Source organism: Rhipicephalus microplus, chromosome 3 (genome assembly GCF_043290135.1).
Source record: "Rhipicephalus microplus isolate Deutch F79 chromosome 3, USDA_Rmic, whole genome shotgun sequence".
Classification (NCBI taxonomy): domain Eukaryota; kingdom Metazoa; phylum Arthropoda; class Arachnida; order Ixodida; family Ixodidae; genus Rhipicephalus; species Rhipicephalus microplus.
Window position 1 is genome coordinate 284,994,436 of NC_134702.1, and position 17,269 is coordinate 285,011,704.

At 45.4% G+C, this 17,269-nt stretch overlaps 1 protein-coding gene across 6 annotated transcripts in view; it reads right to left on the minus strand.

The window, feature by feature from the left end:
* The window catches only part of LOC119167658 (WD repeat domain 33), a 325,197-nt gene that overhangs the window by 34,781 nt on the left and 273,147 nt on the right, over nt 1-17,269 (minus strand). For all 6 annotated transcript variants that reach the window (XM_037419187.2, XM_037419193.2, XM_075891074.1 and 3 more), the window contains one exon: nt 2,062-2,195. In XM_037419187.2, the coding sequence (XP_037275084.1) occupies nt 2,062-2,195 (134 nt within the window). The remainder of the gene's footprint in view (nt 1-2,061; nt 2,196-17,269) is intronic.

Here is a 17,269-nt window from a genome sequence, read left to right on the forward strand (position 1 = left end):
GACATTTGTTCTGTTTCCATATTCTGCTTCTGCTTCCATATCATGTTCTACCAGCCAGCTCACAGACATTTTCCTGTGTCACTTTGACCTCTACCTCTGCAGCTGTCTAAAGGTCCGAATGCAGGATGACTGAATCTGCTGCAGCTGCCTGGTTTACAATGTTTTGTTGGCATCTTGTTAATGTGCCTACCTCACATTGGGAATAGCAGAGGCCTCTGGTGGCGCCAGCCGAACATTATCCTCGGACAACGATCATTGCCCACACAACTGTCACAGTAAAAATCTTTCAACCACTTATGTAATAAAACCCGAAACCGTGAATCATTCTGGACACTCGGTCATAACAGCGTCGTGAAGTGATCCTCATTTTTTCAACACTATCACTATGGCCATCTAACATGAAGAGTAGCAACTACAGACTTACAGTAAAACATTCCGAGTACTTGAATTAAAAGGCATCTTCGTTGACAGAACATAAAAAAAAAACAGGATTCAGCAAACTTTGAAATGCTAAAAGTAATCAGAGGTGATGGTTAACTATAAACATGAACGGTGGTTTGCAGCTCGAAGTTTATATTTTTCAGCACTACCCAATCCTGATTTTGCCGGGAACCCAAAAAAGTGACGGTCTTGCGGAGCAACCAGGTAATCACACATAATGATGATTGATAGGTGAACCATTTCAGCAGTGTTGCTGCCAGTACGATAAAAGATATAGTCGTATGCCTCATGATCAGCCGAGATATGCACTTGCTGAGATGTTCTTCAATGCAACACACCAGTCACACGAAACCAGCAAAGCATGTCGCACATGGGCATCGACAGCGGGGTGCAAAAAAGGCACCTCCCCCCAATAACATTACCCAACCAAAAACACCTATGGTGCCACAAAATTGTCATAACTTTGGTGCCTCGTAACACAACTTTTTTCCATGGAAGGAAAAAGAAAAGTTTTAATAAAGGCCGGTCTAAAGCAATGTGGTCCGGCACGACGCGATGTGGTCTGACACGCCAGACATAATCTGGAGCGATGCATGCTAGTTGGAGAGCATGGTTCTCACAATTCTGCCTAATTAAAAGAATTTTCAAAGTAAGTCTTGAAGTTTGTATGCAGCTTGAGTGCACAAGCTGGTGAAGCAGATGCCCATGTCCATCTAAATTGTGAATTCCCTTCTTTATTATTTTTCCTGCCCCCAGAAAAAATAAATGAATGGTTGCACCTTGAAGTGCTGATGCCTTGAGAAGCACACGACATGCTGCACGCATGTGAGTGCTACATTGCAGTGCAGCACGTGTTCTCTTCAGCAGGGGTACACTGTGCATGGTTTACTATGAACTATGACGGTTACTATGAAGGTGCTCAAGTGGCTCGCCATACGACATTGTCTTATGGCTTTGTAAGGCTGTCACTCTTTTGGGTTTTGGGGCATATTTGGAAACCATGAACTGCCACTTGTAACCTCTGATTTAACCAGGCCAGCACAAGCTGCTGCTTCACATCATCTAGTTAAACTTGCAGTGGGAAATATGCGACCACAGAAATTATTCAAATGGATTTTGACATAATTGAGCTAAATTATTTGGGTGTAATTCTGCAAGAGACAACTGACAGAGCACCAGCCTCAACATTTTCGCATAACACGGGCAAGCATGCACTGCAAGGCTGTGGCAGGCTACTGCTCTTGGCTGCACTTTTTTTTTGTTTCCCAGCATAAAAACAGGTCTCAAACTGACGATTTCCTGACCACTACTATAGTGTAAATGCTTCAGAGAACATGTTAGCCTGTAAAAATAGAAACACATTAACCTATACCAGTCACTCCTCGTATTATACCGAATGAATCAATGATGAAGAAGACGGGCGAATTGGGCGAGTTGGTGGGGTTCTGTGGTAAAAATATAAAACAGCGCCTAACAAAACCCAAGATGAAGGAAAGATCCTTCTTTTGTCTTGTGTTTAATTAAGCTTTGTTCTATACTTCTACCACGGAATCAATGACAAGAGCTGCATTCTCCGAAAATTTCACAATGAAATCATAAAACCTGGCCGGTACGGCTCACCCTGAGCTGTGGTTGTTGCTGGTTGCCAGAGTCACCCATGTTGCGCCACTCGCCCGCACCTGACCTTTGGAATTGGCCCTGGTCCTGGCCAGCCTGCGGTGGCATGCCCTGGTGTCGAAAGCCCATGGGTGGTACTGCGGAAAAGCCAGATGATGAGGACATGTTAGCAGTACAGGCACAATAAAAAGACGAGGAGCTAAAGTGATCGTTCAGCATACTGTCACAATCTCATCACTAGAGACCAGATTATAGGCAAATGCCTATTTTGCATCTTGCATTCCTATCGTGCCACTTCGATATACGAGCACGAATTAGAGGAGCTTTGATCGTGTTTTTATAGTGCCTATAACTGCAAATTTTTGACGTTTGCACCTAAATCCCTATAAGTACCTATAAATGCCTACTTTCAATATCAGTGCCTATATGAACGCTATTTAACCTCAAATTTTGCTTTCGGGTACAGTTGGAGACCAGAATTCATGTTACCAGGAAAAACTGAGCCTTTGAAACTCTATGGGGTGCAACGTAGACTCCATTTCATAAGTTCCTTTCAGCACTGTCAAGGCTACAAGGCCTCTTAGCCAATAAGAAGGTAGATTAGCCTCTACACATATATTCATCATCCACGTTGTGTCGTCTGCTCGGCATCTTCACGGCATCTGCTCACATGCTTTGGGAACAGGAGGTGCTTCTGTGCAGCCGTAGAACGATAGAGAACAAATGTAAAATCACAGAATGTCATCAGGGGAAAGTACAGTGTAGATAAAAAAAAAAGATGTCGTGGTGGTTTTTGTTTTGTCATTTACTTCTTAAACAGCATTTCGCTAAGTCACATGAGAAATTTAACTCAGACACTGGAAGTTCTTGCATGCCCAATGAACAGTTTTTCACCACTAGTATTTTTATATGGGTTCATTACAAGCTGCGAAAGCATGACGCGAAAAGGTGAGCTTGAAACATTTGCCACTCGCCCAGTGTAGACCTCGCAAGCCAAATTATTTTTCTGCCCTCTTCTGTATCGGAGCAACTCGGAACCGGAAGATCACAGGACCCAGATGCATCAACATGTGATGCGCATGCAAGGTTACATTTGAATTACATGCCAATGCCAGGCCGTGCACATAAGTGGTGTTGTGTCGTTTCAACGTTCTCTGTATTGTACTGCCTGTTTCTGTGGGATGGATTCCTCTATGCGCCACGGTACCACGATACATAGCATCGCACCACTAGAACTGCTTCAAGAGATGATGCACCAAAAACATGCCAAGCCTTGTTCATGCTGCCACTGGTATGATGCGAAAAATCCGAGAACATCAACGCAAACGAAATAGAGGCAGCTTATTCTCGCATCTCACTCAATATAAAGCAAAAAAATAATAATAATAAAATGATGGGCATAGATTCCGTTTGTATGTTTTAGTGTTTCTGTCAACCTTCATACTTCTGTTCAGGGAACAGATTGCACAAATTACACATGTCGCCTCGAATAATTATCGCATTGTCGCGTACTGCTTTGACGTACGCAGGATCATTCCTTGTTGTATACGTCACCTCCACCACGCTGGGGCTCGCACCCATGAAATAAATGTCAGACGGCGTTCAGTCCGAAACTTCACCTCTTTTCGAGGCGTTTAGCACTGCAAATCTTGGCAGACATCATCGTGAGTGCCCAGTTCATGCATTCTTCTTGTCTTCTCGAAATTCTCAAACCTAGTGAAGGACCCTTTAAGGTGTTCACAGGCAGAATAGAAAGTCGCCCTGTGCAGTTAGGCCAAGTTAATACGAGGCAAGAAGACCCTTCTGACCTATAGGAAGCCAAAGCAACGCATGGTGGCACTGCGACTCTGGAGAGGCAGCGGCATCTTTGGCAGAAAAGTAGAAATCAGGGATGTATACCGTGTGTTTTCCTTTCCCGACAAGCACTGCCGCTCGCTTACGTGCTCGTGCAAAGAGCGCGCGCTGCGTTTGAGTCACCTCGCCGCCTGCAGTCTTGCTTTATAAAGATTTCTGAGCTGGATTGGACAAGCACTTCCGAGAAGAGAATCTAACAAAAGGAGTAAAGCTTGTTAGTCAATTTTATTATGTGGAGCCGACGACGAAAAACGAGGACGTCTGAGTCACTGGGAAATACATTTCTCAGGTCCTCCGTGATAATACCGAGTACAATGTATGCCTCGAGGTAAGTCTCATCCTGCCGACATGAAGTCACATACTCTATCGATGTGCTGTTTTGACGTTTATGGAAGCCATAATTGTTGTTTTGATGTAGTACCTAGCAATAGCAGCCATGTACTGTCACGTGCAAATGTTTTCAACGTGCTAAAAAAAATGAATAAAAACTAAAGTTATACGGTCATGGCATTAAAATGTCCAAGAATATTTGGAGTCATGATATCTGTGCGATGGAAGCATGACCCGCTGATGTCGCCGCGAAGCAGCTAGCTGAAGTTTAACCACAGCAAGTCAAGTTGAAGTGCTCGTCTCGTTTTTTTCCCCCCCGGCTATTGTGTCATGCTTGCTCTACCTTTGGCGAATGCGCCCGAGTTTGCTGGCTTTTACTTGCTAGGAAACTGATACAGTTTTACACGTGGAGAGCGTTCCTTAGTGTTGTCTGCATTGGTGTGGCAGCCCACAACACACCAATACTTCGGACCTCCTCGACCCTTCTGTGGGGCTGCTTCTTCCATCGTGGAAAGGCAACTTCGCACAAGGAGTGTCTCGTTCTACCACACCAAGCTGGCGGCATGGAGCCTCACCGACTGCAAAACATGTTGCACACATGTCGCATGTGCTCCCTTTTTGGCAAAACACACCGACTTGCCTGCGACCTCATCCGCATTTTTCCTCAAGTTTTCCATAGCTCGCCGCCAGGGCCAGGCACGGCATTGTCGTCACTCGGCAAACTTGAGTTTCGGTTCCTTATTAGCATTCTGGTTGTTTGCTGGTGTGTTGCCCTTCTCAGTCATGCCGAAAAGAAAGAGACCCAGGAGCGTGTTTTTTTGACAGTGGACACTTGATTCACCATGCTGGACTAGAAAAGGAGAGACCGTATTCTGCAAACCCCTGAAGAGAGAAAAAGAGCAAGGCTACGCAAAACCATTTGCACCTTTGTACCAATAAAAAGTAAAACATTCCTGTTTTCTTTCCTGTCATAGACACAGATACTGCACGTAATTCTACAAAAATTGGAAGTTTGTTGAAGTTTATTGTGCCTATGTTTAGGACTTTGTGGACCTAAGACAGTGTTTTGCCCGTCTAGTTTGGGCGTATAAAGCCCGGCTTTTTAGTAACTATAAATCTGGCCTCTACTCATCAGCTTCGAAGCACACACATGTATCATCACTACTGCCAATACTGGAAGGGCTTACACTGCTCACAACATAAGTAGTCGCAATCACATTTCAACCAAAACAACATTCTTCAAAGGCTGCATAAATGCGAAACATGCCAAGCAAGCCGCCATGATAACAGAGACTTGAGAAAGACCACAGAAATTATTTAAATGGATTTCGACTTAACTGAGCCCAATTATTACTCCCAATTAAGCTGCCATGCATGTCAAAGAAATGATACGTGACAGAGGTATTTGCTTAAGTTACAAATGTTGAAAAATTAAGGCTGAGAACCTGCATTGACATCAGAATGAACTCAGAAAAAAAAAAGGCTAACAAAAAACAAAAATATCACAGAAATTTGCCAATCAAATGTTCGCACCTTTTGGACTATGTGGACTCCTTTATATAGAATTGCACTACAAAGAAATATGTCGAACAATGACCAAAATTATGCATGACATGCTGTAAGCTCAGTGTTCAGGCATGTGTGATGTCCAAAACATGAAAAGTGTGAACCATCATACGAGTGCTGCAGCTAATGTCAAGAGTTCAGATGGCTCAGTAACAAACAGAAACATTAACAGCCACTGCCTAACAGGTGGCCAAACCTGCGGGCTGGTATGCTGTTGCAAGAAGCTTGCCTAAACATACAGATCAGATTGAAAGGGTCGATGCTTGGGCAAATTGGTGGGGACTAATTTTTAAAAATTTTAACAGCGCATAGAATGATAAGAAAACAGATGTGACAACATAGGTGAACTGCGATCTTTAGCTCTATTGTCTTGTCCTTTTCCTAATCGTTCTATGCGTGTTACCATTTTTTTAAATGGATACAGATCAGGCATCAAAAAGATCACCTTCACATAATGAAGCAAGGGCAACTCATGCGACAATGTTCACAGCTCTGAAATCAGCAAAGCTTGTGAGCGCTTACACTGACACCAAAGAAGAGCGCCGATCAACCACGTCAACTATCTCGCAAAAGATTCCCGAGCTGAATTTAAGCTCAACCCTCTTTGTCAGCCTTCAGGTTTCTGCTCTGTAGGTAAGTACTGGCAAGATGCAGCTGTTATATACCTTCCTTTGTAGAGATAGTGGCAATCTACGAGTTATGATTTGAGAATGGTTGATAAGTGTGCTCTACCCCATTCTTGTTCCTCTAGTTACTTAAACCTCATGGTTCGGCTCGGCGGTTACTACCTGTTTTAAGTAGACGAAATCTTTAGAACTGCAAGAGCACTGGTACCTATCTCGAAGCACTTTTTTCTTTCTTCCGAGGTTGTTGTACATTACTTTCATTTTCTGCAGATTAATTTTGAGACTTACCTTTCTGCTTTCATTGTCTAGCTTAGTAATCATGAATTGCAATTCGTCCTCTGAGCTGGACCGAAAGTAGGAACGTAATAGAGTTTATACTGAGTACACACCCAGGCATCATGCAGGATGTGGAAGTGCTTGGCAAGGTAGGATGCAGTGACTTTAAAATGGTTAGTTTTCGAATTCACCTAGACCTAACGAAGGAACGACAGAAACTACTACGCAAGAAGCCAATCAATGAGCTAGCACTCAAAGAGAAAATACAGTAATTCAGAGTCTCGCTTCAGAACAGATATTCGGCTCTTATTGAGGAAACCGGCCTTAGCGTTAGTGCAATAAGTGATATTCTGATGAGTAGGTATCATTACGAAGTGTGCAGTAGAAGTTGTAGGTACGGCAGTTAGACAAGGCACTAGCAAGCTGTCCCAAGAGACGAAGAACTTCGTTAAGAAACATTAAGGCATGAAAGCCTCAAACACAACAGGAAAAATAAAACTAACCGAGCTTTCTAAGTTGATTAATAAGCATAAGGTATCCAATGTAAGAAGGGATAACATGAAAGGAATTGAAGGAAAATAAGAGAGAAAGAACGGCAGGGAGGTTAACCATTCTATAGCAAGCTGGTTTGCTACTCTGCGCATGGGAGGAGAATGGGGGAGATGAAAGATAGAAAGGAGATAGGGAAGAGAGATAAACACAGCACATGCTTTAAAGAATGGAAGAAGCGTCAAAGCAGTGAAGAGAAAAAACAGACGTATGCACTAAGAAACAAGGAAGGCAAAGTAATTACCAATATGGATAGGATAGTTAAAATAGTAGAGGAGTTTTACAGAGACCTGTACAGTAGCCGTGACAACCATGACCATAATGTAATAACTAGATGTAACCCTGACGACATCCAACCAGTAATGAAAGAGCAAGTCCGGAAAGCCTTGAAGGGAATGCTAAGAAGCAAAACTGCTGGTAAAGATCAGGTAACATCAGATCTGCTGAAAGACGGAGGACAGATTGGGCTAGAAAATCTAGCTATCCTGTTTACGAAGTGTCTTTTGACAAGGACGGTAGCAGAATATTAAAAGAATGCTAACATCATCTTAACCCATAAGAAAGGAGATGACAGGGACTTGAAGAATCACAGGCCGATGAGCTTGCTCTCAGTAGTATACAAGCTATTTAGAAAATAATCGCTTACAGAATTAAAACAACATTACAATGTAATCAACTAATGGATCAAGCAGGAGTTCGAACAAGCTACTCAACAATCGACCACATTCATACTATCGATCAGGTGATAGAGGAATTCTCAGAGTATACCCAACGACTATACATAGCCTTCATAGATTACGAGAAGGCATTTGATTCAGCAGAGATACCAGCAGTCATGCAGACATTGCGGAGTCAGGGCGTCAACGAAGCATATATTGTCACAGTAATAAAATCAGTGCAAGTAACAGTGTAGCAAACAGCGGAACAGCTTCGATCGAGCAGCGCGAGTTCGTCGTCGTCTTTTCTGCCGACCAAATTCTAGTGTCATCAAAGTAATGATGACACTAGCTACGCAACAGCCAGAAACCCACTACATGCTTGTGTCATTACTCCCCCTCTCGAAAAGCATTGACTCGATGCTTTCAAATGTATGAAGGCAAGAGCAAGTCTTCAGCGTGAGTAATGCGGCTTCATCCTAACCACATGGACGATGTTCGGCTGGGCACCACGACGGGAGGACTGCATGCTGGGCTCTGCGATAATTTCGTAGTTTACATCGCTGAGGCGCTGAACCCAGTAAGGGCTGAAATAACAACACAAGAGCTTCTCAGAGCGCCCTCATTGGCGTACGGGACTCCAGAGCCATACTTTTTCACCATGGTGGTAGGTGACTTCTCTGTGCCGAAGATCGTACCTATGAGCATCATGTTGTTGCTGAGAGCAAATGCGCAAGCGAGCTAGTTGTCGAGCTTCTTCGGCGCGCTGCGCATACTGGTCAGCTTTTTCGGTGGTGGTCGTAAACGCGTCAGGTAAGAGCATGGCGCCTAACATCGTAGTAACTTTGCGGCCGTGAAGCAGGCCGAAAGGTGTAAATCCTGCAGTTTCTTGCACGGCGGTGTTGTACTTGGTCGTGGATGGCGTCTTGTTCTCTGTGGGAAACTCGATAAGCATGTTGTCGAATAGGCCTTTCGCTGGGCTCTGTTATGATTCTGTGCTTTGCGATGGCTGTCTGTTTGATTTTGGACGTCGTGGCAAAGCAATCACTGAACGAAAACAGGAGGGAGCGAAGACTCTCTTGCTGTGAAGTCGACAGTGCGCAGTTCACATCAAGCTTAACTGGTGACTGTTTGTCGTCGCGAGGACCAGAAGAGAGGCCAGCGCGAATGAGAAGCCAGCTTCCGAGTCTCTCATTTCTTCGAAGTAAGTGATGACACACTGCCTCATGAAGTGCTGGTATTCATGACTGAAATTTGTTAGTAGAATTTTTGCAGGCTCTTGTGTCAATTCTGTGAGACCACGGGCGACGCATACTTGACGAGACAAGAGCACGGACACATTGCCTTCCACAACTCCAAGAGCCGTTCGGTTGATGTCACTCAGCACATTAACCAGAACACTGGAACGGGGCAGTACTGTCACTGAATCGTCGGATACACACAACGCCACCATACGCGATTCACAATCCTGAGAATGTTTGTTACGTGAAAACGTCACAAGCGATTCTCGGAGATTTATAATAGCCCCATATTCTCGAAGGAAGTTTAATCCCAATATGACCTGCCTGGAGCATTCCCGCAGTATGACGAAAGTCCCGATGAAGGTCGAGCGCCAATATGTACTTGGGCAGTGCAGCTCCAACCGGCGTCACTAGATGACTACCCGTGGTACGGAGCTGCGGACCGTTCCATGGCGTCACCACTTTTCGGAGAGCAGCCGCGAAGCCATTACTCATAACGGAGTAATCGGCGCCAGTATCTACTAGTGCGGTGGTCGAGTGATTGTCGACAGTTATAAAAATATCGACGAAAATTTCTGCGTCACGTTCAGAAAATTTTGTGACAGAAATATAGGCGTTGTCAACGTGTCGTGGGGGAGGATGTTTGTCAGTTCGGTCATGAGTGGCCCTACCGCGAGAGGCCGCTGGCCTCAGTTTTCGTGGCGTGGGCCAGGACTTGGGGACCTGTTTCGTACACCAGAGAGCGTGGCGTAACGATTAGGCGAGCCGAGGTGCCGAAGAAAAGGTGAGCGTGGCCAGTGGCTTTGCGCAGAAGGAAACGGCTGCTGCTCTGCTAGGTATTGCTGAATCTCGTGAGGACACTCCCCGTTGCTGGGTAGACACGTGTAAGGGTGAAACCCCTGAAGGCCCATCCAGCGACACGCACAATGGCGGTACAGATGGCCCGCTTCGCCGCAGTGGTAGCAAAGAGGCCTGTTGTCAGAAATACGCCATACGTCAGATTTACGGGTGACTTCACGCGGAACGTCGTACTGGAAAGTGCTCTCGTAGTTATTTGCAGGTGCGAACTGACGAGGCGATGGTGAGAAAGTAGAGGGTAGCTGGCATCCGGTAGAAGGTTGAGGACTCCTCAATGCTTCGGCGTAAGACAGAGCAGGAGCTTCTGCAACGAATTGGGAGCAATGGTTGGGGTCACATTCCCGAGTTCATCACGAATAATGTCTCCCAGAATTGTCGCACTTGGGTGAGAAGAAGTGGGACGGACTTTTTCGAGCTCCGCATGAGCTCGCGGAGTGCTGATAAGTCCTGTAGGTGAAAGGTGACACTGCGGCAACAGAAGCTTGGCGGTCGTACTGTAGAGAGCGTTGTTGAAGTGCCCGTTCCATGGTAGTAGCTTCCGTGATGAACTTATCGACAGTGGTTGGGGACTTGCGTATGAGTCCAGCAAAAAGTTGCTTCTTACACCCCGCAGGAGGAGATGAACTTTTTTGTTTCATTTATCCCTGGGTCGGTGCGCCTAAACAAGCGTGACATGTCTTTGACAAACATAGCCACGTTTTCACTTGGCTTCTGAACCCAGCTCTGCAGAGCCTGCTTGGCCTTTTCTTTCCTTTCGGGATTTCAGAATGCCTGGCATAGCTGTAGCTGAAATTCTTTTCAGTTGGTGATAGACGGCTCATGGTTCTCATACCAGATGCGAGCATAGTCTTCAAGTGCGAAATAGACGTAGCGAAGCTTCTTGGTGTCGTTCCATTTGTTGGCGGCTGCGACCCGATCGAAGTGGTCTAGCCAGTCATCTACGTTATCAAATACATCACCATGAAACGGCTTCGGGGTGCGTGCTGTGTAGACGACGCTTAGGGTGGATGCGAGTTGGTCTACGTTGCTCTCTTGCCTCTGACTTGCTGTTGTGGTGGTCATTCTTGCCGAGCTCACGGCACCAAATTCAGGAGGTAGTCCTAGCAAGCGGCGGCTGAAGCGAAGTGCCAGGTTTTTTTTCCGGTATTGTTGAAATGGTGGCAGAAGCTTGAAGCGGCTTGAGTTAAAACTAGGGAATTGGGATTGTACCCAGTACCTCCACCAGTTTGTCACGGTAATAATCAGTGCAAGTAACAGTGTAGCAAACAGCGGAACAGCTTCAATCGAGCAGCGCGAGTTCGTCGTCCTCTTTTCTGCCGACCAAATCCTTCGACACACACAAGTAATGATGACACTAGTTACGCAACAGCCCGAAACCCACTACATGCTCGTGTCAATATATAAACATCCTGAAAGAAATTTACAGGGGATCAACTGCCACCATAGTGCCCCATAAAGAAGCGACAGAATACGGATGAAAAAGAGTGTTAAGACAAGGAGTTACGATCTCCGCAACACTGTTTACCGCATGCTTACAGGAGGTTTTCAGAGGCCTAGAATGGGAAGAGTAATCATTAAGAGTTAATGGAGTTAATGAAGTAACCTGCACTTTGCCATGAGCCATCATAATGACACAGAGGGCAAGTGCTAATCAGTCACGGTAACTATCTTGCAAAAGCCTCCCGAGCTCGTGAGCCCTCACAGTGCACCAAAAAAAAAGTACTAATCAGTCACAGCAACTATCTTGCACAAGCCTTTCCAGCCGGTGAGCTCCCATAGTGACAATACGAATGAGCGCTAATCAGTCACAGCAACTATCTTGCGAAAGACTGCCAAGCTCGTGAGCCCTAACACTGACACGAAAAAGGGGTGCTAGACAGTCACAGCAACTAAAAGCCTTCTGAGCTCATGAGCCATTATAAATACACCAAGGAAGAGTGCTAATCAGTCACAGTAACTATCTTGCAAAAGCCTGCCAAGTTTGTGAGCCATCATAATGACACAAAGGGCAAGCGCTAATCAGTCACGACAACTGTCTGCCAAGCTCGTGAGCCTTCACACTGACACCGAAGAGTGCTAATCAGTCACAGCAACTATCTTGCAAAACAATACTTATTGTTGGCCTAGTTGATACTTGCTTAATGACATGCTTTGCTTGCAAATAACACAAACACAAAGTAAAAGAAAACACAACAATACACACCGCTTGTGCTTGTCATTGTGTGTTCCTTTACTTTGTGTTTGTGTTATTTGCGGGCAAAGCATGTCATTGTTTTGCAAAAGCTTCCCGATCTCGCCAGCCCTCCAACTGACACCAACTGTCACAGCAAGTATCTGGCAGGTGATGTGAAGCATCGTGGGAGTTTCCAACACAACGTTAACGTGATTCGTGGTAACGAACCAGTAACATAATAACACGCAAGGTTCACTGTAAAGATAACACTGCAATCTGGTAAACACCACCGTTGAAAACACCGTTGAAGCTCCCCGTGATGCTTCACATCACCCCTTGGTCCCTTTGGCGAGATGGTGTAATTTTTTTGCAAAAGCCTGCCAAGCTCACGAGTCCCCATACTGACACCAAGGGGGAGTGCTAATCAGTCACAGCAACTATCTTGCAAAAGCCTACAAAGCTCGTGAGCCTTCACACTGACACCAAATTGGTTAAATTACAAGTCGTTTGTAATGCCCTTTGAAATCGATTGGAGCACAGCCGTTGAACTGAATTGTAATGCACTGAGGCACACATAGCATGAAGCGAAACAGAAAGATAAGCTAGGTGGTACTGGTTCATTCTTATTCGATAGAAGCATTAGGGCAAGGACAAGAAAGTGCACAACACTGCATCATATGCATCAGTCATGTATCTTCTCCCAAAGAAGTAAAACTACTTGAGCAGAAAAGTTTGCTGGTAGGGGGGGGAGGGAGGAGAGTGCATATTCATCTTCCTTCGTTTCTTGCTTGTTGACGGTGTGCACGCGCTTTGTTGTCGAGCATATATATATTTTTTCAAGTAATATAGCTATCAGTTCGGAGTAAGCGCTCATGTAGTGCAATTTCTTGTCCTTGCACACAAAAAAGAAAAATAACATGAACAAAGCATGTAACGGCAGGGTGTTGTTCTCCATCCTGTTGTCACTCGCTCTGTCCTAGTTTTATTTTTGTGTGCTACAAGTTTCACTGTGCATCAACATCAACAAGCCAATCATTCTTACGTTGTTTCTGGTCTTCTTTGTGCTATTGTTATATAATAATGTATGCGTGGCATGTTGGGCTGCAACTTCTTGCCCAGAATAACATTCTGATCATTGTTCAACCTTTGAACTCTGTGAGTCTTACTCCAAGTAACTTCTGGTTTTCTATTCTGTGGAAAAAAAAGAGCGGGGGGGGGGGGGGGGGCGCCAAAGAGACACAAATTACAGCCATGATGGTGATGAAAGCATCACATCATGGCTGTAATTCTTTCTTCATAGCCATGATGTGATGAAAGCCCCAAACAAAGCCCAAAATAAACTGTCTGGATGGCAGAAACATGGATGAAACGTGTCTGTGTACAGGGACTCTATTCTGTATGTGATTCGGTAAGCTATGCCATTAATCATAACATCAGCACACTGAACTACCTTTCTGGAAGCTGCTTGACTAAAACAACAGAGGTACAAAGAACAGACCGACAAGTCATTTGACTACTATGTTCCATGAACTTCATAAAGAAATGTGCTAATTGGTTGAGAGCTTCTATAGTAATCAGCTGACCTTCTACCCCTTTTGAGCTGTTCTCCTTCCAAGTACAGCTAAACCTGCTTATAACAAACCTCCATATAACGAATTCCTCGATATAACAAAGTTTTTTTATTCCTCATCGTCGCTTCATAGAAGCACATGTATTTGCGACCACTATGTAACAATGTAACAGTGGGAGACAACCTTAATATAACGAATTTTCCCCATGGACAATCGAAGAATTTGGCTCCGAATTTTGGAATTTTAGTACGAGCATGCATCTTCCGCGGCTGCACTGTTGCCGACAAAGCGCCGGCTGCGGGCACACGGGCAATGTCCGGCGGGCAGGCAGGCCTGCACCCCATGAGCTGGCTTTGCCATCGTTCTCGCCGCCGCGCTCACATGCGCGAGTGTCCCCCCCCCCCCCCCCCCACTCCAAACCAACATAAACAAAAAAAAGAACTACTTTTGCGCATTGGCAGTGCCACGCTTTTAGTTAGCCTCACATATATGGAGCCGTGCTAAATATGGAGAGCACTTTACAGATTAGTTTTCCACGGTACTCGTGTCCATGTCGTTCACTCTTCATTTTCGACACCATGCATGCGCATGGTGTGACCCCAGACGACATTCAGCTTTGCTTTTTTTTTATTGCGATAGCGATTATGTATACATACAGTCTCGACTGGTTTTTCGCCTCCGCTGCCATCATTCATGTTTCTATTTACATAGAAACTCAAGAAAAAAAAATAGCCGCCTGTGCTAGGTGTCCAGCTTGTCACGATATGCCGACGAGCGTTTATCTCCCACGTGTACTTTGCCCAGCAAATGGGGTGGGGGTGGGGGGTGGGGGGGGGGTAGATGCTTGTGCACGCGCGCTTATTTTTCGGTGAAGAGAATTACGTGCCTTCGACTTTGACTGGGGGGAACGATTGAGTTTAGTTGCCGGGTGCATGAAAATCACTTCGCTCGCTGGACAGGAGCTGTTTGTGAAAAGAGTGCACTTTTCAAACACACCGAAGTGACAACTGTAGCACTTGTTAGTTCGCACTCATAATACTTGTTAGTTCACACTGTTAGTTCAAACTTGTCAGTTCGCACCTGTGATCACGTTTCATGCCTCGTTTTTGTTTAAACAGTGCGTTAAGTGTCGAGCGGTAAGCATTAGTTTCATCTCGCCCCGTGTATATTGTTTTCTTGCGTCATTTGTGCGTTGAGCAGCACACCGCACATTTCGACCTGCTTGCCGTTGCCAGCGCACATTCCTAGAATTGTTGTTATCGCATACATTGCTTCGCCCTTGCGGTGAAACTCGGTGAGACTTTTTGCGGTGAGATTTTAAAAAAATTTCGGGCAACCGTGGCTTCACCACCGAGGGGATGTCATATTAGGCGCTGATGGAAAGTCTCCGAGACAACAGTGATGATGGATCTTTGGAGGTCGACTTGTCACGCCCTTTCGTTTTGCACCGCGCCGCAAGTTCGCAGGCTGGTAGCTTTCCCGATTAGTCGATTGGTTCTGGCAACACGACGGCGTGTTGAACACAATGCAATGAACGTGATAGCGAAAAATTGTAATGTTATAAGAAGCAAGGCTTGCAGAAACCTCTTTTGGATTCGATATCGCGGAACCCCAACAAAAGGCTGGTGTGAGCAAATATGGCCGCTCCAGGGGGAAGTGCTATGTTCACACAGTCCCTTTGCGTTGAAACAGCACTGATACTCGGTGAGATAGCAAGCGCGCCAGCCGCCTTTGAAATCATCCATTATTACTGCTCGAGCGATTCTCTCCCCCCCCCCCCCCCTCACGTCCCGTGTTGTTTCATGCTTGTTCAAGACGGGTGGTGGGTTACTTTCTGTATGAACATTCGACGGCAGTTGTAACACGCTGGAGATGTTATGCCCTTTTCAGGCGATAGAAATGGGCTGACTCATTTGATCTCTGCTTCAGCAGTGCTCGCGCGCTTTTACCCTCTCCTGAACGTTAAGATGCGCGGGGGCGTGCTATCAATTTGCACTTGTTACAGAACATGACGGCGATGGCAATAACTCGCCGAGAGTGTCCATATTGCTACATGCATGTATATAGCATGCATGTATACTACATCTGTAGCATACATGCATTCTTATTCACTATACATGCTACAATATAATTGCTACCGTAATATTAATGCAGTTTTTTACTGTAAAATAAGTGTTTTGGGTTAGCTCTGCCTTCAGTCCTTTTGTTTAATTTGCGCTTTTATTTTTGGAATGTTCGTACTGAACTTACATATAACGAAATCCTCTTTATAACGAATTTTTCCAAGAATTTATCAATTTCGTTATATCCAGGTTTAACTGTCTATACAACTCAACCAAAATTATGCATATCCAGAAAGAATTAACTGGACCACGAGTCTGAACAGTGTGCACATGATGAAAGCACGGAAGCAGCAGTAATGTTACTTGCGTTATAGAAACAAAGACAAAATACACTGAACATCTTGTAAAATTTTCATTATGAAGACCGCAAACACCCCTTTTGTGAGCCAGCACAATGAGTTCTATGGACTGCCAGATTTCAAGTGCCCATAAAAAGGTTCCGAAATATAGGTCATACTGAGAAGAATGAATGAAGAAGGTTTACGGACGCAACCCATGCAGACGAAAAAAGAAAGAGACAGCATGGAGCGTCATCCTGTCCCCTTCATTTCGTCTACCCTAACCTTTGTTCAGCATGAACCAACATGTTCCAGTAAACAACAAATGACACTGGTGTATGTTGTGAAAGGTGCCGGTTGTTTTTACAGAGCATAACAAGGAAGCAAACAAGCCAGCGGGCCTACAACCGTAACTGTTGCGAACTGAACTCTCCTACTTCTACGTCCCCCCCCTTTCCCCCCTTCGTGTTTCTGTCGATGGCTGAAGCGATAGCCATTCCCGCCCCCCTTTTCCCCCTCTCCCTGCTTCGTAGATGAAGCTACAAAAGAAGCTTGCGCGAAACAATAAACGTTCACTCGTTGCCCTAGTCTGCGGTTGTCTGCGTATGCTTGCCGTGGCTGCCCGGCTAGCTATGTAACAGTGGCGACGAAGTCGGTTTTCGCTACCCACGGTACCTGACGGACTACGAGTCCTGGCGTCAGACGAACGAGGACCGACCACGATGGCCTCCCTGCAGTTGCCGGATTACGACGAAACGAAAGATAAGTGGAAGCCTTACCTCGTCAGAGCAGAAGCGTATTTCGAGGCGAACAGTGTAACGGACTCGGCTAAGAAGCGAGCACTACTAGTTTCGGCGTTGTCTAGTAAGTCGGTCGAGGTGCTAGCCGGCAGAGTAGCCCCGCGTGCACCAAATGAACTGACATACAAGGAAGTCGTTCAGAGCTTGAATGAGTATTATGACCCTAAGAAGCACGAGATAACGGAAAGCTACAAGTTCTTCAATCGCTCACAACTTCCAGGCGAAAGCGTTAGCGCATTTCTCGTTGCTATTCGCCGAATAGCAGACAACTGCAATTTCGGCACGTCTCTTGACCGCATGCTTCGGGATC